This window comes from Cynocephalus volans, chromosome 7 (genome assembly GCF_027409185.1).
Source record: "Cynocephalus volans isolate mCynVol1 chromosome 7, mCynVol1.pri, whole genome shotgun sequence".
NCBI classification, from domain to species: domain Eukaryota; kingdom Metazoa; phylum Chordata; class Mammalia; order Dermoptera; family Cynocephalidae; genus Cynocephalus; species Cynocephalus volans.
The window spans coordinates 100,446,642-100,470,025 of record NC_084466.1 but is presented as its reverse complement, the minus strand read 5'-3'; the positions used below and the strand labels follow the sequence as shown (position 1 = coordinate 100,470,025).

Sequence of the window (23,384 nt, the reverse complement as noted above, 5' to 3'; positions counted from 1 at the left end):
CCAAAGACAAAGATAATACTTGGTCATGAAAACTTTAGAGATAATATTCAGAAAGCATAGTAATTATGTAGTCTTTATTCTGCAACAGAAAGGAACACAAAGGACTTCTTTTTTTTTTTTTTTTTTTTGTCTTTTTCGTGACCGGCACTCAGCCAGTGAGTGCACCGGCCAGTCCTATATAGGATCCGAACCAGCGGTGGGAGCGTCGCTCAGCCCCAAAGGACTTCTTAAAAAAGGAACTAATATTGCAAGGAGAGAGCAGAGGGAGAAGAGAAATGAAGATTTAGAAACTACATAATAAAGAGTTGGAGTAGCTGGGCCCTCATAGATTCATCCCCTTCCTCCTCAACTTCTCAATGAATACTTATGGAAGTAGATTTGAATTTTCTAAGACGGCTTCCCTCCCAGCAAGCCATCCTCCATTCCCATCTGAGGCCGTCCTAGTGGGAGAAGCATTCAGAATCCATGTACATATCCAAAGGGATTGAAGTTTGGCAAAAATACATAGATTCTACGTATATACTTTAAACAAAGGAAGGGCTTCATATATCACAGATACAAAAGCTAAACAACAATGCTAAGGAAATTGGTCTGAAGCACATGTCTGAGGGAGTCCAATCTACTATAGCTTGTCCTTTGAAATCACATCCCTGCTTTGAGCTTGATTTTATTATTATCAATAATATTATTACTCATAATAATATTAAAATATTATGAATATTATTATATTAAATATTGGCCAAAATACTCCTATCTATTGTTGTGTGCAACTTCTGATGAGTGTGATAACTAAAATCACACTCTTAGAGAAGGTTCTAGAGAGAGATAATTCAGTTATGACACTCAGGAGCCACAGTCATTATTACCCAAAAGAATAACTGTGTGTGGCTGTAGATGCCTTTTGTACAGTATTCTCACATGGAAATCATAGATCTTTGATAACTGTGCAATGTAAGTCAAAGAGCCAAAGGGCTACAGAGCTGAGGTCTGAGCATTATGTCACTCCCCCCATAAGCCACACACACAAATCAAGATTCAAATCCTACTTAAGTACCAATTATTAAAAATTCAAGAGTTGAACTACCATCTCAGAAGAACAATCTTTCCAAATATGTAGGAAACTTGTTGCTTTTGAATTCTGGATCAGGGGCTCAAGGGAGATAGAGTTCCTTTTTAAATTTAAAAGTATTTGGGGAAAGTACCTCCAAACCACTTTGAGATTCTCAAAAATATAATGTACAACCTGTTCTAATAACCAACAGACTGTACCATACAGTCATTATGGCTGCTGATGTCCAGCCTCTACTCTGATTGGTTGCTGCCTTTGCTATACTCGTTGTTATTATTATCATTATTTTTTTTTTGGTGGCTGGCCAGTACAGGTATTGAACACACTCTAACTGAGCTAACCAGCCAGCCCAGGTTGTTAAGTATTTTGAATATCACCTATATTTACAACTTAATTTTTTCCTATGTTACAAATGAGACAAAAAGAGGAATGAAGAATCCAGATGGCTGCCTTAAGAGTCACTAGCATGGAAGGTTTAATAACATTCCCTCATATTTATGGAGGGCCATAGACCTTTCAGAATATTTTCATAGTAATTCTTTACTCTGACCTTCAGAACAACAGAGAGAGAGAGAGAGAGAGAGAGAGAGCAACCATAAGCTCCACTTTTACAAGCGGATAAGTGAGTTACAAAGGTCTTGGGCACTCTGCCCACGGTCAAAGGGGGTAAGTAATGCAGGTGAGTAATGGAGGCTGGCAAGGATCCCAGGAAGTGTTCTGTCCACTCAACTACCCAGCCTCAGACTAGAACACCCAGCAGGAGAAGATCAGAGAAGGCTGCTAGCAGAACTCAGCTCATCACTTCTGGTTCTCATACGTTCCTTCTTTTTTTCTTATCACCCTTAGTTCCATAGGAACTGGCAGAGCCAGGTAGATTTCAGACAACTGAAACATATACAAGAAAAGGAGGAGAAGACCTTCCTTAAATATACAAATCTTGATTCTCAGTCTGTAGTTTTTTCTTTGTCTGGCAGACTGAAACTCAGCATGTACTGGATTGCAGTTGTAGGGTGAGGGAAAAGGTTGAAGTTCAAAAAAAACATTAAAATAAGATCTGTTGAAATGATCATTAAAAACACTACTTTTTACTTTAGCCAATACAAAATTTCCAAAGTTACATTTAAAGGCCACCAAAGGTACAGGAGCAAAGATATCAGATATATAAATTAAATTAATCAGAACATTCATTTCTACTCTTTAAATCATAGGAACAAAAATGTAAATTGTAATTACTTAAACATGTAATGAAAATAGAAATATTGGATAGTGGTAACACTATTCTTATCTGTAATAGTGAGAATTTTAAAAAGCTTTTGTCTTTAAAAATTAAAATTTGTAATCGAATTTCCTTTTGTTTATTATTTTCTAATAAAATACTGAAACTGAATTAACTGTCCTTGATTTCAGAAAAATGAAACTAGAAACACCATTTAAGTGAATGTGCAAATCAATAATCAAGTGCCATGAAAGGAAATAACACAAAGTCTTCAAGATTTAAATCATATTCATAATCCTACTTCATCCTTTCAACCTTCAAAGAAAGGAATGTGGTCACTTGCAAAGTTAAATTTAAGATTCAGACAACTAAAAAATGATGTATGAAATCATAAATTTTAATATTTGGAACTTACTAAAATGTCCCTTCTGTAAAATGAGGATAATCATGGCACTTTCCTCTTAGTATTGTTCTGTGGACCACATGTCAAGTGTCTGAAGATTACATGGCACCAGCTCAGGTCTGTCTGTAATCAAAACATGTCAGCTAATGGTACTCGCCAGTACATCATGGCAGTGTAAAATACGCAAATATTTCTATAACAGTTGTGCTATGATCTGAATGTTTGTGTCCCCCCAACATTCATACATTGAAATCTAATCCCCAGTGCAATAGTATTAAGAGGTGGGGCCTTTAGGAGGTGATTAGTTCACGAGGGCGGAGCCCTCATGAATGGGATTAGTGCCCTTATGAAAGAGGATAGGGCTGGCTGGTTACTCAGCTGGTTACAAAGAGTTGTTAAAACACCAAGGTCAAGGGATTCGGATCTCCATGCTGGCTAGCTGGGGGGAAAAAAAAAAAAAAAGAGGATGGAGGAGCTTGTTTGCTCCTTCTGCCATGTAAAGACACATAGAAGGCACCATCTATGAGTAAGGTTCCCTTACCAAACACAGAATCTGGTGCCTTGATCTTGGACTTCCCTGCCTCCAGAATTGTGACCAATAAATTTCTGTTGTTTATAAATTACCCAGTCTATGATAATTTGTTATAGCAGCCCAAACAGACTAAGACAAGTTGGTAAATAGCTGTTGCTCCAATTCCCCAAGATCATCCCACCATGGATCTAGTAATCCTTTCCTCCCACACACATACCATCTCATGATCTAACCACTAAAGAGCTCATTCCTGACACACTAGAAGGCTTTCAGAACCTTTCCCAATTGTTACTACTTCCACAATTGGATCGTTAAATATTTTGAATATTATTCCTGATTATTTGTACTACCTATTGAACCTGGGTCAGCCAGCCAGAAGTCAAGGAGATGTACATAAATATAGATTATGGCAGAACCATGAATAGAGCTAGTCAGGTCAGACACTATGGACCTCCTAGGTAGAAACATAACACTGAAGAGTCATTTGTAGTTTCAGAATCTGAGGTAGTATCTGGAAAGTCCCCAAGACCTATCATCCAAGATCATACCTGTGATACCAATAACAAGAAAGATGATTATCTAGGTCATAGTGTCTTTAATATCTATCCAAAGGTTTTTGTTATCTTTTGGGGCCTACATGCTCAACATCTGTCCCCATTTCTCTCCCTACCATACCACATATGCAGCCCTCAAGGGCTCTAGTATTGCCAGAATGCTTACCTGTGCATACTGAATAGCGAAGGCCCGCTAACCCAGAAAGACAAGATAATATAGATGTTCTGGTCACCCACATTTTTCTCTTTGTCACTGCTAATACCTACCAATGGGTGGTACAGAATCAAATGAAGTCCTACAAACACTTTGATAATAACAACAATTGAGATTTTGATAAAACCTTCTAATCATCTTATTTCCATAAGCAAAAATAAAACTGCTAACATGTTGGTATATAAATGTGTAGACATTTCTTCTATGAATATTCAGATATGTATTTCTTTTTTGTAAAGTAAAATATGATACATAACACTGAGCACTATTTTGTAACTTGCCTTCTTTCTACTTATAATGTAAATATCTTTCATTGTCAATAAATACAATTCTACAAAAAGTATATTATTAATAGATGTGTACAATTCTGATATATGGATTTTTTTCACCACTCTTCTATTGCTACACATTTAAATTACCTTTCAGTATGATAAACAAACTGCAATGAACATCTTTGTGACTAAACATCACTATACGCATCCTTACTTCTCTTAACTGAATTCACTGAATTTAGCATATGATAGAAGTGGTGGTTAAAATCAGGAAAAAGGATAAATTATGAGTAAATAATGTTGGCAAAACTGATTAGTCACTTAGAAAAAAATTTTTATTCGGCCCACACCTCGTTTTTTATATAAAAATAAATATAAGAAAGACTAACATACCAAAAAGGCATTTTAGTAGAAAACATGATTAAATGTCTATCTCAGAATGGTGAGGGCATTTTCAACACAACACAAAGTTTAGAAGCAACAGAGGACAAGACTAACGAGTTCGGCGGCGTAAAACATCTGTACAGAGAAAAATAACTCTTCAATAATTTTTGAAACACAAGATCAAAAGACAAACCTAAAACTAGGGAAAAAAATATTAACAATATTTGACAGAAAAAGAACTAATGTCTTAATCCCAAACTCATAAAAATGAATATTTAAAAAATAGAAATAATTCAAGAGTGAAAGTTAAAGAAATACAAATGGTCAATAAACATTTGAAAACCTGATCTAATTAATTGATAAATTTTAAAAGTCTGAAAAGACCCAACGCTGGTAGGGTTGAAAGAGCAACTTGGGGAAAGAGGAAACTGGGGGAAAGAGCACTGAAAGCATTATGAAGTTCGGTTTGTCAATGTCTATCAAAATTTAAATGCACATATCCTTTGATGGAAAAAGTAATTTCCCTTCTCAAAATCTATCCTATAGATATAATCACCCAAGTATAATGCATTATTTGTGAAATAAAAACAAAATGTCCCAAACATCAATCAGTACGGGACTGATTAAGTAAATCATGGTATATTCATAGCTTAGAATATAACAGCTTTTTAAAAAAACAAGGCAGATCTATATGTGCTGATACAGAAAACGTTTTAAGATAACTATAAAAGAAAAATCCTAATTCTACAGAATAGTATTAGAAAAAAGCATATGTAAGAACTGTTAATAATTTCTAGAGAATGAAACTATTTTTATCGTTTAGGAGTACACATTATTATAACCACTATGATTTTTCTAATTTTTTGAAAGAAAAAAGACAAACTTCCAGAAGGAGAATTGTCAAAGGGAACACATGCTTTTCACATAGTTCTAAGTTTAAACGACAGTCATGCACCACGTAACAACATACAGTCAAAGATGGACCTCATACACAACAGTGTTTTAAGCAATAGACTACATATAGCCTAGGTGTGTAGTAGGCTATACCATCTAGGTTTGTGTAACACACTCTATGATTGCATGACAAAATTACCTAATGACACATTTCTCAGAATGTATCCCCATCATTGAGTACCATGTGATTATATTCCTTACCCTCTACTGTAAAACACTTTTTGAGTCGGATGTTAAAGATTTCTTGTATAACTGAGTATAAAAAGATAACAAAAGAATGAAAAAAAGAGAGAGAGATAACAAATGTGTGCTACCTAATCAATGTCATACATATTACTTAAACCAAATTAATAATTTTAATTTTAATGGAAAATTAATTTGTCAGAAATAAAATACATAAACTCTGAGACAGAATTACACATCTAGAAATCTGTCCTATGGAGATACACGTACGCAAAGATGTGTGTGCAAAGATGTTCATTGTAACACTATTTTAATTCAATAACAAAATAATTGGAAATACCCAAATAATATGGGTACAGCTTAACAAATTACAGAAAATTTAAAACAAAAACAAAAACAATATAAATATATATATCTACTCTGCTTACCAGCCATGGATCCAGCCATTAATCTGTGCACATGACCAGAAATTCCCAGTTTCGTAGTAATTAACTAGAAACCAAAAACACTGAATTATTAAATGAGTTATTTTTTAAATGCCCTCCATTTCACCATTTAATAATGAAGACATTTCAAAAGATTTACAGGACTAATAAAAAGAAAATTAGTAATAAATGTGAATGAAATCAGCACAATTATATAAAGCTGGGCAATGTTATATCACATCAGAAGGAGGTATTTCCTCTGTAGCCTCTGCTCTAACTTTTTGCATTTCTACAGAAGTCATCTAGCTTATAATTGCCAAATATACGATACTATATATTAATGACCACAAACCCCTAAAGTGTGAATGGGATAGCAGGAGCAAGCTACTATAAACAATGAAGTCTTGATATACTGATGGCATCAACTCTATCTGACTGACTAGCTCAGAATGTTGTTCCCATCTCAATTGCTTACTTTTCATTCTATGACATTCTTTGAGACTTAACAAACTTAACCCGCCTGTGTTAAAATAATGTCTGAGGGGATAAACTTTCACTCAGCCAGAGAAAAGAAATTTAATGAGTAGGATATGAAAAGCTGTTAACTTATAGTATTACCTCAAAACAGACTTTCACAGCATGGTTTCACTATTTTATCTAATAAGAAAATCCAAAGACACAGTGTTCCTGTCTACAATTGAGGAAAAAAAGTCCCATGAAAAAGCTATTAATATTTTATGAATTTACAGGGATGGCCGGTGGCTCACTTGGAAGAGTGCGGTGCTGATAACACCAAGGCCACGGGTTTGGATCCTATATAGGGATGGCCGGTTCGCTCATTGGCTGAGCGTGGTGCTGACACCAAGTCAAGGGTAAAGATCCCCTTGCCGGTCATCTTTAAAAAAAAAAATTTTATGAATTTATTATTATCTTCTTGAAAGATACTTTGGCTTTTCTTCATAAATGTGAACATAATTTACTCATGATTAACAATTCTGGAATAGGTAACTTCAAAACTAAGTTATATTTAAAAACTTAAACGACCACAAGTCTTACTCCTTAAAAAAGGTATTACTTCATGCATTTATCCAGTGTAACTGTAAAATCCACGACAATTGTCTGGTCAAGTAAGCATAAAATTAAAGGACACAGAAGAGAAAAGATGAAAGTTCAAATACCATTTTATAATGCTCAAATGCCATAAACTGAATCGCGCCATAGGGAAAGATTCGAATCATCATTGCACCATTTCCTTTATACAATCCAAGGTATCCTTCCTTTTGGGGAACAGCACGCAATGCAGAAAATACTCCTATTTTTAGAAAGATTTTTAGAAGAAAAATACTATTAAGACAGAGAAAACTAGAGACTGGCCTGTTAGCTCAGTTGGTTAGAGCATGGTGCTCATGACACTGAGGTCCAGGGTTCAAACCCTGCTGCCAATAAAAACTACAGAAAACTATCTAAATTCAACTCTTCATGGCAATCACAGATAAAGATTACTTTGTCATCATTCATGATATAACTTTGATTGAGCAATTATACAAATAGTAATTTCTATATAACAACTAAACCTACTTAAAATACATCATATATCCAAATCATATAAATAAGTATATCTCATATAAAAATACAAAATCTATTGCAGCAAAAACAGCTACAAATTATAGTAAATTATACTTATAATATATTAAACTATAGAAATCTAAAAAATATTAACAGAAATGTATTTAAGATCCAGATATTGATCAATTCTATTTGGAAGGATGAAGAAAGGTTTCCCAAGGTGACCTAGATACATGTATGTTGTTTGTTTACATAAGAAAACTGCTAAATAAAACAAGCAAAAAAAAAAAAAAAGACTACCTATTAAAACTATTTAAATGTGGGGCAAATATTCACTATTAGGATACTTTAATTAGGAATACTCATAAACCAAGGCCTGAGTTCTGATCCATATATATTGGTATGCTTATTACTCTATTAACCTCAATCGATAATCCCTCCCATAAACATATCACTACTTCCATTATTCAACTATTTCAATTCAGGTTCCATTCCAATTTTTCAAACAAAAATTTGATCAAATATGAAAGTAAATCACTAGGCTCACTGAGAATTTTTGAGTGCAACTAACCTTTTGAGTTCTTCCTAGGAATTAAAATCGTAGGTATTTAAGAAAAGATATATCCCCAAAGCATTTTTTAATAAGCAGACATCTAAATAGACTGATATTCTATTTTTAAGAAATTCTTTTACAGACTTCCTCTTGCTGGAGGAGGGGGCAAAGGTTAAGCCCAGTTTAATTTAACAGCCAGCCCTAAAACTTTTTGATTGTCATAAATATTTTGTTTAAAAAATTTTAAGAAAAATCAGCAGTAGAAGTGAAACAGAGGGACTGGCCGGTTAGCTCAATTGGTTAGAGAGCAGTGTTGAGAACACCAACAACAAAAATTTGGATCCTGACACCAGCCAGCCACCAAAAAAAAAAATCGTATTAAAAAAAAAAAAAAGAAGTGAAATATATATAGCAGTTTCAGAAAAGAAAACCTAGGAAACAAAGAGCAGGGGAGGAAGGATGGAGAGGACAAGATACAAGAAAGCACAATAAACAGAAAATAAGATGGTAGTGAATAAAGGAATGATCATAAAAAAAAAAAATTTTGGCCTACCGGGTTAGCCCAGTTGGTTAGCATACAGCCTCGGCACACTAAGGTCATGGGTTCGGATCGCAATACCAGCCAGCCACCAAGAAAAAAAAAAATACCAAAAAAAAAAAATCTGAAGCACTTAATTTCCTCCATTAAAAGCCAAAGATCTTCAAATTATGTTAAAAGACTATATCTAACCATATGTTTTTTTACAAAAATCTTACCTAAAACAAATAACAGGCAAAAACAAACTGACAAATAATCAATGTTTAACCTTTCCAAATGGCTTTTAAGTATCTGTTGAGTTAATTATATCATTTTTCTCCTTCAACCTATAGTCTGTACTATTTTTACTTTGGGAAATAAATTAAGATTTATTTTTTTATGGCATAACATTGGACTAATTTTTGCTACTGTTACAAGTATGTTTGAAAAAAAATAGGGCTGGCTGTTTAGCTCAGTTGGTCAGAGCGTAGTGCTGATAACACCAAGATCCAGGCTTCCATCCCTGTACTGGCAAGCTGCCAAAAAAGAAAAAAAAATTTAGAGAGAATGTATATTCCTTTAAATATACTGCTTTTCTTTTATATCAACTTGACGTGTTATTTAAATTCTCCTCCATATCTTTACTTATTTTATCAAGCTAGGATCAGAAGGAACTAACATTTGGTAAAATGTAAGTATGTGCTTGTGTATGTATACATTAGCTCTGGAAGGAAATGGAAGCAACTTGTAAACATGTTTAATTCCTTTTTTTTTTTTTCGTGACCGGCACTCAGCCAGTGAGTGCACCGGCCATTCCTATATAGGATCCGAACCCGCGGCGGGAGCGTCGCCGCGCTGCCAGCGCAGCACGCTACCGAGTGCACCACGGGCTCGGCTAGGAGGAAACAAGAAGGAAAGAAAGACTTTTTTTTTATACTTTTTGAACTATGAACCTTGTGAAAATATTATACATTCAAAAAATAAAAATAAATAAAATGTAAAAGCAATAAAAGTAAACTTTTTAAAAAATCCTATTATGATTCATCTACCTATTTATATATATATTTGATTGTAAAAGGCTAAATAGAGGTCAAATATTTTCAATATATTACAGGAAAAAGTTCTTTACATTAACATTCTAAATTGAAGGAAGGAGAAATTTTAAGTATACCCATTTCTTTTCATTTGACTCTAATGACTTCTATTCAAAATAAAAAGTAGTTTTTGATACCTTGGAAGTACTGTCACATATTTTTTAAAAGAAACTAAAGTAGAAGTAATAGTTTTATTCAACAGCATATCATTATCTCTTTAATCTGACTGTGAAAAATGTTTTAAAAAGCAAAATTTTAAAACTATTTTATACATATAAAAAGGGTAAGGTACCTGGAATAAAATGCCCCAAATCATTTTAAAAATAAAATTAAAAGCCACCAATAGAGTTTTTCTTTTTTTGGCTTCTATATTTTAAAAGATACATGGCACTCCAAATATTGCACAGAGGTCCGGCTAGTTAGCTCAGTTGGAGCAAGGTCCAGGGTTCAATCCTGAACCAGCCAGCCACCAAAAAAAAAAAAAAAAAAAAAATACTACACCAATAGTTCATTGTTGCACTCCAAGAATTCCACTTCAAATTTTGCATGCCTTCTATACAGTAACCCGTGGCATGCAGCCCTGGAGAGTGTAAAATCTAATATGAATATGTAATTTAATGATTACAAATCAAGAAACAAAGCAATATAGGTCAGCATGGGAAGAAGGTTAAAGGAACAAAACAATCCTGCCTAGACATTCATATACCAGGTCATTGTAAAACACCCAAGATATTGGGTAATATAATTCATCTCCTTTCTGCCCTCAATTTAGACAAAAAAAGAAAATAATTTTTTTCATTTCCAGTTTTTTTTATTATCTCTTAGTAAGTTCAGAGGTATGATTCCCCTTACATGTGAACAGTACACTGTGTAAAGATATAAAATTCATTGCTGGATACAGGGAGAGTTGCAGTTTTGTTTTGTTTTGTTTTGTTTTGTTTCAATTTTAAGTATACAGGCTGGCCATTTAGCTCAGTTGGTAGAACATGGTGCTGACAACACCACGGTCAAGGGATCGGATCCCTGTACTGGCCAGCTGCTAAAAAAAAAAAAAAATTTAAGTACAAGCTACCTTCATATTAAAAATATTGACAAGAAAATGAGCTACAATTAATATATAGCATAAATATCCATTCAGGTGTTTGAGAAAAATCACATTTTAAAAACCCAATTGTAAAAATAATTGATTCTTATTCACCACGTTAAACATCTTTCTATACACCAATGCAGGATAGATCATGCACAGCACACAGCTTTCCTTTCTACTTATGGAAGCATGAAACTGTAAAGCAATGTGGTGGTATGAGTTAGTTGCCCTGACCTAATTTCTTTCTTCATCTCTGTCCATATTAATTTCTTTTAACTCTCCCCCCCCCATTGAAAAAGTAACATATGTTCAACATGTATTACACATGAGCTTAGAGGAAAAAAATTTTCTATAATGCCACCACTCAAAATTAACCACTTAATGTTAATGTTTGTCCTTCTAGCCTTTTGTCTAAGCAAATGTTTATTTATATAAAATGTAATATGAATAAATCATTTTATAATATTTTTTTCATTTAGCTAAGGCATTATGAACACTGTCCCTCATTAATGACTTTTACAAAATTTTTATGATTGCAAAATAGTCTATAAGAGGAATAAACTAAAATTTATTTAGCCAATTCCCTATTACTGAACGTTTTTGATTGTTTAGGGTTTGTTTTTTAAATCAACATAAATAACACTTTGATTCTTACATAAATAACACTTTGATTCTTGCATAGACATCTTTGACCACATTTCTGATTACTTCTTCAGAATAATCTCCTAGAACTGGAATTGCAAGGTCAAAGAGTATGTAATTTCAAGACTTGTGGTGTATATTGCCAAAATGCCCTCCAAAAAGACTAAAAAAATTCTTACTCCCACCAATGATAAATTATTAGTGTCCAGGTTAATCAAATGGCTGATTTTTCTGTTTGTGAGAAACAACTAAGGTCTTGATGATTTTTCAACAAAGCAAGTTTATTCATATAAACTAACTGCATTGGATTCTGCTTGCACTAAGATTTTTTTTTTTTTTTTGTCTTTTTCGTGACCGGCACTCAGCCAGTGAGTGCACCGGCCATTCCTATATAGGATCCGAACCCGCGGCGGGAGCGTCTGCGCTCCCAGCGCGGCACTCTCCCGAGTGCGCCATGGGCTCGGCCCTGCACTAAGATTTTGATAAGGTTTGTTTAACTAAGTGTTTAAAGGAGTAATTATTTCAATTTTACATTCATCAAACCTTATCTCCATCTCTAATTGCATTAAAAAATCAGGCGGAGTTGTTTCATGTGTCTGTGAAGAATGTGACTTGTTAATCTCAATAAACAAATAGTACTTACTTCAATGATTCCAAGATTTTGGCTAGGAATATATCAGTGCCCTAAGATGATAACATATATAAACACTATTTATGACAAATGACAAGATTAAAATGGAAAAAGGATATATCCCTTGCAAAATTTACCCCCAAACTTGAACTTCCTTTTGTGTCCTCTTTCCACTATAATTCATGACTGGTAACAAAGTCAGCTGATGAATAATATTTTCACTCATTTTTATTTTTATCATCTATTAACTTACCTAAATGTTTGTAATGATGATTATGAGCTTGTAATAAAACCTTTACTCGATCCAAAGGAGCAACTGTTGTTTTGGCACAGCATCCAGCAATACCTAAAATTTTTTTAAAAGGTCAGGAAGAAATTGCATACCATTTCTTTACAGATGTCAATCATGACTTGTTCAGCCAGCAAATCCTCTGATCTCTAATTTCGTCTCCATGGGTAGATCTAGGGATATGCAGATGATTGGTCCCCATTCCTTATAACTTAATAATTGAGCATGTCAGACTTAAAAATAAGTTTTAGAAGTGTAAATCAGCCTATAACAGCTAATGAACACTGGGACTCTTGCTAAAAGGTGGTTATGGAGACAGATACTTGAAGTTATACTTGGGTATTTACCCAACTCTAAGGTTCTGTTTGAAATAACCTCCTCTTCTTCCAGATGGCTATTTTACTGAAACAACCAACTTTACCCATAAAATTAGTCATTCATTTATACATTCAGCAAATATGTATTTGGTACCTAACATGTGCCACTGGACAGATGTAGATGAAAGCAGAGTACAAAGTACACACATGGGCTTTTGCATAGGTAAGAATCCAGGCCAGTCCTACTAGACTGGCATGCTTCTAAAGTGATTATATAAAGGCTTTGCTACAATACAAATAGTAAGCACTCAATAAAATGAGTTGTTACTATTATAAAAAGGTGAATAAAAAGTCTTTAGTGTCTTTTGTGATTACATAAAGCTCTTCATTATTGACTATGCCTTACAGAAGGTACTAGAGGACCAGGATTTTGTGGGTTTCCTTCACTGCTGCATCCCCAAAGACCAATCCAGGGCTGGCACATAGTAGGCACTCAATAAATGTTTGCTGAATGAATGTAGATAGTCTTAATTTACAAACTTTTTTTTTTTTTTTTTTAAAGATGACCGGTAAGGGGATCTTAACCCCTGACTGGGTGTTGTCAGCACCACGCTCAGCCAGTGAGCAAACCGGCCATCCCTATATAGGATCCAAACCCGTGGCCTTGGTGTTATCAGCACCACACTCTCCCGAGTGAGCCACAGGCCGGCCCTACAAACTTTTAAAAACATAGGACACCCCATAAATATGTACAATCAATATGTTTCAATTAAAAAATAAATAAATTCCTTAAAAAAAAAAAAAGAAAGAAAAGAAAAAGAAATCTTAACCCCTGAGGTGATGGTATTAGAAAGTGGAGCCTTTGGAAGGTGATTATGTCATGAGGGTGGAGTTTTCATGATTGGGACTACTGCCTTTATAAAGGAGACCCCAGAGAGCTAACTAGCTGCCGTCATGAGCCAGGAAGGAAGTCCTCACCAGACACAGAATCTGCCTTGATCTTGGACCAGTCTCCAAAACTATGAGAAATAAATTTCTGGGTGACAATGGATACAAAATTGTAGCAAGATAGGAAGAATAAGATCTAGTATTTTATAGCACTGTAGGGAGATTACAGTCAAGAACAAATTACTGTAAAACTTCAAGTAGCTAGTAGAAAGGATTTTGAATGTTCCCAACACAAAGACATGACAAATGTTTAAGGTGATGGATATGCTAATTACGCTAATATGGTCAATGCACCACTGTATAAATGCACCCAAATATCACATCCTACTCCATAAATATATACAGTTATCATGGGTCAAGTAAGAAAAAATAAATTTAAAAAAAATTTTTTTCAGATACAGAAGTAGATTAGAGGTTACCAGAAACTAAGGGAAGAAATAATGGGAAGTTATTGCTTAATGGGTACAGAGTTTATTGTTTAGGATGATGAAAATGTTTTGGAAATAGACATGGTCACACAGCATTGGGAATGTAATTAATTCCACAGAACTGTATGTTTAAAAATGGTTAAAATGGCAAATCTTATGTTATATATCCTTTACCACAATAAAAAACAGCAAAAATGTTTTAAAAGAAATAAATTTCTGTTGTCTATTAAAAAAAAAGACAAAATCATTAAAAGTCCACACACATTTACATAATAGCTTAGCTATTCTGAGATATTCAAAACTAAAATGTATGGCCAGCCACCCAAAAAATAAACTAAAATGCATAATTTTACTCAAATATTACATTCATCTATCTTTCTAGATCAAACTTCTCTTATCTGAACTAACAGAAATAACAGTCATGGCTATCCAAAATTGAGGAAAAACTAAAAATAATTTGATCTCATAATATTTTATATTATTATCTTCTCAGTCATGTATGAATTAACCATATAATGAAACTACCTAGAATGCATTCAGGGTTGGCTGGTTACCTCGGTTGGTTAGAGCACAGCCTAGTAACACCAAGGTCAAGGGTTCAGTTTCCCATACCAGCCAGCCACCAAAAAAAAAAAAAAAAAAAGTGTTCAATAAGTAGTTTCCTTTATAGTGTGTTTTGCTTTCTGCAGTTTCAGTTACCCATGCCAACAGCAGTCCAAAATATTAAATGGAAAACTCCAGAACTAAACAATTCATAAGTTTTAAATGCTACATCACAATGCCTATATCATTCATCTCACTTCATCTCATCAAGTAGGCATTTCATCATACCACATCATCACAAGAAGAATAAGGGTGAATACAGTACAAGATACTTTGACCAAGAACAATATACGATATATGGTTATAATTGTTCTATTATTAGTTATTGTTGTTAATCTCTTACTGTGCCCAATTTATAAATTATACTTTATCACAGGTATGTATATATAGAAAAAAATAGTATATATAGGTTCAGTACTATTTAAGACTTCAGGCATCCACTAGGGGTGTAGGAATGTATCCCCCCCTTGCCAATAAGGGGGTACTACTATAATTTAAAGCTCGATTTATCATCCCCACATTCCACTGAGCTGGATCGAGTAGGTTTTATATTCCTTTTGAGCAACTAAAGTTAAGAGATTTGCTCAAGGCCACTGCTAACAATAACAGCAAGTATTGAGTATTTACTTGTATGTCATACTAAGATTTAACTGCAGGTACTGTGCCATTGCTTTTACTATCTCAGGTAATCATTTCAAAAACCCTCTAAGGTAGGTACTCTTATTCTATTTTAAGGATGGTGAAAATGAGGCACAGGGAGGTTAAGTAACTTCCCCAATGGTATTTTTTCATATCATTTGGGCCTGAAACTCCTGTGCCATCTTTGAAATTATACACACTTCCCAAAAATTTGAACCACCACAAAGATAGGCACATGGCCAATAAGCATATGAAAAGATGTTCAGCATCATTAGTCTTTAGAAAAATGCAAACTAAAACCACAATTAGACACCAGTAAACACCTGTTAAAATGGAACACACACACACACACACACACACACACACACACACACACACACACTGACAATACCGAGTGCTAACAAGTCAGTGAGGATACAAAATGGAACAGATACTTTGGAAAATAGATTGTCAGTTTCCTATAAAGTTAAACATATGATACTCTTAAGACCCAGCAGTCCCATTCCTAGGTATGGGTACCCCCAAAAAAGAAAACAGGTATATCCCCATATAAAGACCTGTATGCAACTTTCCATAGTTTCTTTATTCAAAAAGCCAAAAACCAGGAAAAAAACCCAAATTTTCATTAACAGATAACACCTATGGTACATAATGGAATACTATTCATTAACAAAAAGGAACACACACTCCTGATACATGCAACATGGATGAATCTTAAATGCATTTTGCTAAGCAAAGGATGCCAGACTCAAAAAGCTACATACTGTATGATTCAATTCATATAACATTCTGGAAAAGGCATGACTATAGACAGAAAACAGATCAGTTGTTGTCAGCGGCTGGAGATGAGAAGAGGGAAATGACTACAAAAGGAAGTGGAAGTATTTTGGGGTGATGAAACTATTCTGTATCTTGACTGTGGTAGTCATTACACAACATGTTTGTCAAAATACGTTTAACCATACACCTAAAAAGGGTGAAATTTACTGTATGGAAATTATACATCAATAAACCTGACTTAAAAACTATGCAAGCTTCTAAAAACTATGCAGCTTAATCAAGATTCCTCTGTAGTATTTCCTACACAGTCGTCCCTTGGTATCCAAGAGAGACTGGTTTCAGGACCCCCATAGATACCAAAATCTGAGGATGCTCAAGTCTTTAATATAAAATAGCATAATAATGGCTGGCCAGTTAGCTCAGTTGGTTAGACAACAGTATTATATCACCAAAGTCAAGATTTCAGATCCCAGCACACCACCAGCCACCAAAAAATTAAAAAATTAAATTTAAAAAAATGTTTTAATGTTTTAATGGCATAATATTTGCATATAATCTACGCACATTCTCCCATACACACTACTTTAAGTCATCTCTAGATTACATATAACACATAATGTAAATGCTATGTAAATAGTTGTTATACTGTATTGATTTTTTATTTGTATTATTTTTATTGTTATATTGTTATTTTTTATTGTTTTTCCCCCCCGAATATTTTTGACCCATAGTTGGTTGAATCTGCAAATGTAGAACCTGCAGATATGGAAGGCTGACTATACTTGCTGTCTCCAATTTCTTTTCTCCTTTCAGTAGATTTTGTATAGTAAAATATAAGACACAAAGAGAAAAGGACACAAATGATAAGTATACCACTTAATGAATTACTGCAGAGTGAATACACTCATGTAAGGACCACCCAGATAAGAAATGGAATATTACCAAACCCCGCAGAAGTCCCTCTCCTATACTTCCCAAGATCACTATCTGTCCCTCCTTCTCAGAGAGAGATAACCAACTGCTCTTCTGACTTCTAACAACATGTATTTAGTTATGACTGTTTTTGAACTTTACACAAATAAAATCACACAGTATGCACTGTTTTGTGTCTGGCTTTTTCTGTTAAACATTATGCTTGTGAGATTCTTCCATATTGTTGTGTGTGGCAGTAATTTATTCATTTTCAGTGCTGCACAGTATTTGTGGGTTTTGTTGTTGTTGTTGTTTGTGCCTTTTTTTTTTTTTTTTTAAGCTGGCCCGTATGGGGATCTGAATCTTTGACCTTTGTATTACAACACACACTCTATCCAAATGAGCTACTTGGCTAGCCCCTCATTATGATTATACCATATTTTGGCTATATATTCTAGCACTGACAAACATTTGGGTTGCTTTTGGTTTGGGGTTATTATGAATATAGCAGATATGAACAGAAATATATATGTTGGTACATACTTAGGAGTGGAACTGCTACATTATATGGCATGCAAATGTTCAGCTTTATAGATAACTGCTCAATCAGTTCTCCAAAGTGGTTTTACCAATTTATACTACCACCAGCAGTATATGAAAATCCCATTTTCTACCCTCACCTACACATCACCAAGACTCTAGTTTAATGTCTAATCAACATCACAAATGCAAAACTGAACTCCTGATCTCCCCCAACAACTTCCATGAAAAATGTCCAACTACAGCCTTCCACATTTAAGTCAATGACAGCTCCATCCTTTCATTTGCTCAGGCCAAAATGAGTCACCCTTGACTTCTCTTCCTCACCCCATCTCTAATTTGTCAGAAAATCCTGTTTGTTCTATCTATATCCAGATTCTAACTTCTCACCAATTCCACATCTACACCCTTATCCAAGCCATCATCATCTATCCTTTAAATTAGTACAATAATCTCCAAATTGGTCTCCTTGCTTGCATATTTACACCCCTACAGTTTTTTTGTTTTGTTTTGTTGATGGCTGGCCATTACAGGGATCCAAACCCATGACCTTGGTATTATAAGGCTATTCTCCAACTGAGCTAACTGGCCAGCCCCTCTACAGTTATTCTCAACAAAGCAGCCATGTCATGTCATGACACTCCTCTGCTCAAATCCTGCAGTGGCTCCCCTCTTCACTGTGAGTGAAGTCAGACTCTTTATGATGGCTTGCAAGGTCCCTTCATTTTCTGCCCCCCTAACCTCAATATCCTCCTTTCCTCATCACCATCACTTGCCCCCAGCCACATAGGTCTTGCCACTATTCTTTGAACAGACCAGGCCCTCTCTGGTTTTGAAGCCTTTGCTTTGGCTTTTCCCTCCACCTGAAATGCTCCCCCTTAGACATTAACTTACAAACTTTCTTACTTCTTCAAGTATTTGCTCAAGTCTCATCCTCACAATGAGACTCACTACCATCCTATTTAATACAGTCACCCCTCAGTATCCACAGCGATTGGTTCTAGGACACAAATCATCCCCAACCATCCCCCCACCCCACCCGAATACCAAAATCTGCAGATGCTCAAGTCCCTTATATAAAATGACTTAGTATTGAGTATAACCTATGCACATCCTCCTAAATACTTTATTTTTTCCTCCTAAATACATCTCTAGATTACTTATAATACCTAATACAATGTAAGTGCTATGTAAATAGTTGTTATGCTGTATTATTTTTTGTTGTTGTATTATTTTTTACTGTTTTGTTTTGTTCTGTTTTCAAATATTTTCAATCCACAGTTGGTTGAATCCATGGATGTGGCACCCACAGATACAGAGGGCCAACTGTACTGCACACACTCCACCTCTCCACTTCCTTGGCCAGCTCTTTTTCTATATGCCTATTGTATTAATCACTTCCTAATAACCATATAACTTACTTTTTTTCATTTTGTTTATTGCCTTTTCCTCCACAACTCCCCAACCTCCGGGAGGGCATAGATCCTTTGTTTTGTTCTGTGATACATACCAAGCAAGCAGCAGGCATGTAATTGACACTAAGATATTCCCTGTATGAATGAATGAATGTCCTTCTTTTTTTTTTTTTTTTTTTTTTTTTTTTGTCTTTTTCGTGACCGGCACTCAGCCAGGGAGTGCACCAGCCAGTCCTATATAGGATCCGAACCCGTGGCGGGAGCGTCGCCGCGCTCCCAGAGCCGCACTCTCCCGAGTGCGCCACGGGCTCGGCCCTGAATGTCCTTCTTATCAGCAGAACAAAATAATTAAATTCTTAATACTACTGTGGTTTACAGATATTATCTTTCTACAAGTCTTCATAATGTGGAATTTTTAAAGTTCCCAGCCTTAAATAATTACATGATGACAACCAAGATAACCAATTAAGGGAGGACAGAAATTGAAACACTTCTTTATGGGAAGACAGAGGAAATTCCTGAGAGACAATATGAACCTTCTGACCCCACAGTCACATCAACAATAGGGTTTGTCAAGCAGTTGTGGCACAGTTTACTAGAGTAACTGGAACCAGTTCTGGTTGTAGACAGTTTTGCCCAATTTCCCAGTCATCTTTAAAAAGCTGACCTCCAGGACCGGCCCATGGGTCACTAGGGAGAGTGTGGTGCTGATAACACCAAGGCCATGGGTTCAGATCCCATATAGGGATGGTCGGTTAGCTCACTGGGTGAGCGTGGTGCTGACAATACCAAGTCAAAGGTTAAGATCCCCTTACTGGTCATCTTTAAAAAAAAAAAAAAAAAAAAACTGACCTCCAGGTAGGGGGGAGAGGGGACAGTGAGTGGTTGATTAACAGGTACAAAAGTACAATTAGGAATAGCTAGTGTTCTATAGCACTGTAGGGCGACTATAATTAACAACAATTTATTGTATAGTTTCAATTAGCTAGAAAAGAGGACTTTGAATGTTTCCAGCACAAAGAAATGATAGATGTTTGAGGTAATGGGGAAAAAAAAAATCAGTGGTTGCCAGGGTTTCAGGGGGAAGGCGGGAGGGAAGGAGGAAGAGATGAATAGGTAGACCAAAGAGGATTTTTACGGCAGCAAAACTATTCTGTATGATACTGTAATGGTGAATACATGACATTATGCATTTGGCAAAACCCACAGAACTGTACAAAGAGGGAACTATAATGCAAAATTAACAATACATCAATATTTAATATTAATTCATAATTGTAACAAATGTACCACATTAATGTAACATGTCAATAATAGGAAAAAGGGTGTTATGAGTGTGGGGAGAGGGAATGGGAACTATCTGAGCTTTTTGCTCAATTTCTCTGTAAAACTAAAACTGCTACAAAGTTGCGTGGTTTTTTTTTTTTTTTTTTTTTGAAGCTGACCTCCAATATCTTTCCTTTAAGCAAACAGCAAAATCCAGTTTTACATTCGGTCACTCACGGTCTTTATAAAAGAAAGGGTGCCCAGCACGTTTCACTAAAACCCTGGGGTCTTTCTAAGGGATCCCCCTCTTTCCTCTGCTATCCAACCCTGGAGAATGGGTGCGTGGTTCAGCCCTTCACCTCCCCAGACTCTGCCCAAGAACCAAAGGCCCTACTCCCCAGAACCTGGCAGTCAGTAGTCAAGCGATTATTAGAACGAGGTTTCAGCAGGTTAAGTAAACATCCAGCAGGGCAATGAAGCAGCCATTTCAGGAATGTCATCGCGGCCGCTTGCGCCCTACCTGCCCGCTATTCTGCCCCTGCCGCCCCAAGCGCGGCCGGGTCCTCTCGGCGGACACCCACCTCCGGCCAGAAAGGAGCGCAGCCAGTAGAAGTCTCGGCGGGCAGTGGGCCCTCCGGCCCCTGCCGCCTGAGGCATCGCAGGAGGGGGGTCGGCCGCTGTTAAGGCCGTCGCCGCCGCCATCAGGACCAGGGCCGCGTCCGGAGCCTAGGCTGCCAACTTACAAACCACTGGCCGGGACCATAACAAGAGCGGGAGGTGACAGGACGCCGACCGCCGCGCCGGCGGGGCCGAATAACACCCGGCGGCGCGGCGCGGGCTGATGGCGTAGCCAGGGGACGGAGCCTGGGCCGCGGACGGAAGGGCCCGGGGCGGGGCCTAGCGTGGGCGGGGCCTAGCGGGGCGCGGGGCGGGGAGTTCCCCAGGCTCGGGAACTCCCGCCCCTGATCTCACCCCGCGTCCCTACTGGCCGCTTCCACTTTCAGGACCCTTCTGTTCAGACGGAAGAAGAGAAGTGTGGCCAGCAAGAGGGTCCCATTAAAACTCCCTACTTCAGAAAGCTCTCTACCGTCCTGGGGTTTTTGGTTTTGTTTTGTGGTTGTTTTTTGTTTGTTTCATCTTGGAGTTGTTTGTTTTGTTTTGTTTTGAGCTTTACTGCTGAGCCCCGACGTGTATGACCATTGACCTGTAACCTCCCATCGAGGCTGTCTTCTGACCTCCCTAAGAGGCATTCTTTCCAGAACCAACCTTCGGCTCCTCATTCTTTCCAGGCATCCCTGAACTTGCTATTATCTTCTGAACATCAATTTCTGCCCTCCCTAACCCCCCCACTAAGTTTCCACTCCACCACACCCCCTACTACCTCTGCCAAAAAAATATTGCCAAAACAGGTTACTCTTTCCTTAGGGTCTTATGAATTACACAAATACTTGCACTTTGTGAGGCCCTTGTGAATCTGTCTTCCGCTTAGTTCTCAGATTCTGCTGAGCTGTACTTGCCACCAACACCAAGTCTCTGCCTTAAACTCTTAGGAACATCCTGGTTTCTTTTCCCTAGACCTGCTGTGTTCCAAGCTGTATTTCTTTCTTAAGCACCCCTTACAGGTACTTACTATGAGCGCCTCATCCCTTCCAACCCTGCCAAAATTCATTCCTAATCTTTGTGGCTGAAGTTGTTCTGAACTTTTATCCTCTCTTTCAGAAATTATCTGTTATAATTTTTCTCAGTACCTGCTCCAACGTTTCCAATTACTGACACTGGCTTTCTTTTTCTATGCATGTGCAAGGTGTTTCTAGCTACATTTTGTCATTGAATGATGAGTCACTAATGATGTGTCCCGATTTCACATTTATTTTTCCGCATGTTTTCAATTTCTACCAGAAAATACCCATTTAATAGCATCATTATTTATATTTTACTTGTCTAATCTAAAGAATCAAAAGCTCCTGTACTGGCCAGCTGCCCCCTAAAAAATCAAAAGCTGCCTAAGGTGGAGATGGTTGCACATTATGAACGTAATTAGTACCACTGAATTGTACACTTAAAATGGTTTAAAACCTTTCCCCATAAGCCGCCTAAGGTGATCTGTGAAAATGGTCTGCTATTTACTTGACCCAGAAAACCCCACAAAATCATGCAAATCAAGATGTTCAAATCTTCATGTTCACTTTAAGAACACCGATTAAACTGCTCAGGCCATCGAGAGTATGCATATCTGAAAAGCCACCAAATAGCTGAAAGATGTCACTTTACAGAAGCAATGTGTATCTTTCCAGTGTTACAATGGTGGAGTTGGTAGGTGTGCCCAGGCCAAACAGTGGGGTTGAACACAAGGTTGGTGGCCCAAAAAGAGTGCTGAATTTTTGCTGCATGTGCTTTAAAAAGCAGTACTGAATTTAAGTGTTTAGATGTAGATTCTCTGGCCAGTGAGCACATCCAGGTGAACAAAGCACCCAAGATGCACCACTGTACTTACAGAGCTCACAGTCGGGTTAACCCGTACATGAGCTCCCCCTGCCACATGGACATGATCCTTACTGAAAAGGAACAAATTGCTTCTAAACCAGAAGAGGAGGTGGCACAGAAGAAAAAGATATCCCAGAAGAAACCAAAGAAAGAAAAACTTATGGTGTGAGAATAAATTCAGCATGAAATAAATGCAAATAAAAGAAAAAAAAAACTTAAAATGGTAAATTTTGGTATGTATATTTTATCATAATTTAAAAAGACCAAAAAAAGTACTTCCTAAGGTTTCTTATGTAAGAACAAGAGAATGTCTAATGTCTATATTTAAATATTATATAACCAGCAAAACAGCACAAATTCCTAGTGCTAACGGGTGTTTTCCCTCTGCTAAACAGAATGTACTGGTACATTTCTTCTCATCCATTTCCATTCCCAATGAGATGCACCGTACAAGTTTAATTTATCAC

At 36.4% G+C, this 23,384-nt stretch overlaps 1 protein-coding gene and 1 pseudogene across 3 annotated transcripts in view; one reads left to right on the top strand and one right to left on the bottom strand.

The window, feature by feature from the left end:
* SLC25A16 (solute carrier family 25 member 16) overlaps positions 1-21,221 on the bottom strand; it is a 46,099-nt gene extending 24,878 nt beyond the window's left edge. For 2 of the 3 annotated variants that reach the window (XM_063102953.1, XM_063102955.1), the window contains exons 1-4: positions 21,015-21,221; positions 12,550-12,642; positions 7,385-7,518; positions 6,210-6,273 (exon numbers count right to left, since the gene is read on the bottom strand). In XM_063102953.1, the coding sequence (XP_062959023.1) occupies positions 6,210-6,273; positions 7,385-7,518; positions 12,550-12,642; positions 21,015-21,135 (412 nt within the window). In that variant the 5' untranslated portion in view covers positions 21,136-21,221. Of the gene's footprint in view, positions 1-6,209; positions 6,274-7,384; positions 7,519-12,549; positions 12,643-21,014 lie in introns of those variants that run through there. The other variant, XM_063102954.1, reaches the window with a different exon arrangement.
* Positions 21,222-22,566: 1,345 nt separating this feature from the next.
* LOC134381700 (large ribosomal subunit protein uL22-like) lies at positions 22,567-23,086 on the top strand (annotated as a pseudogene).
* Positions 23,087-23,384: the final 298 nt, after the last annotated feature.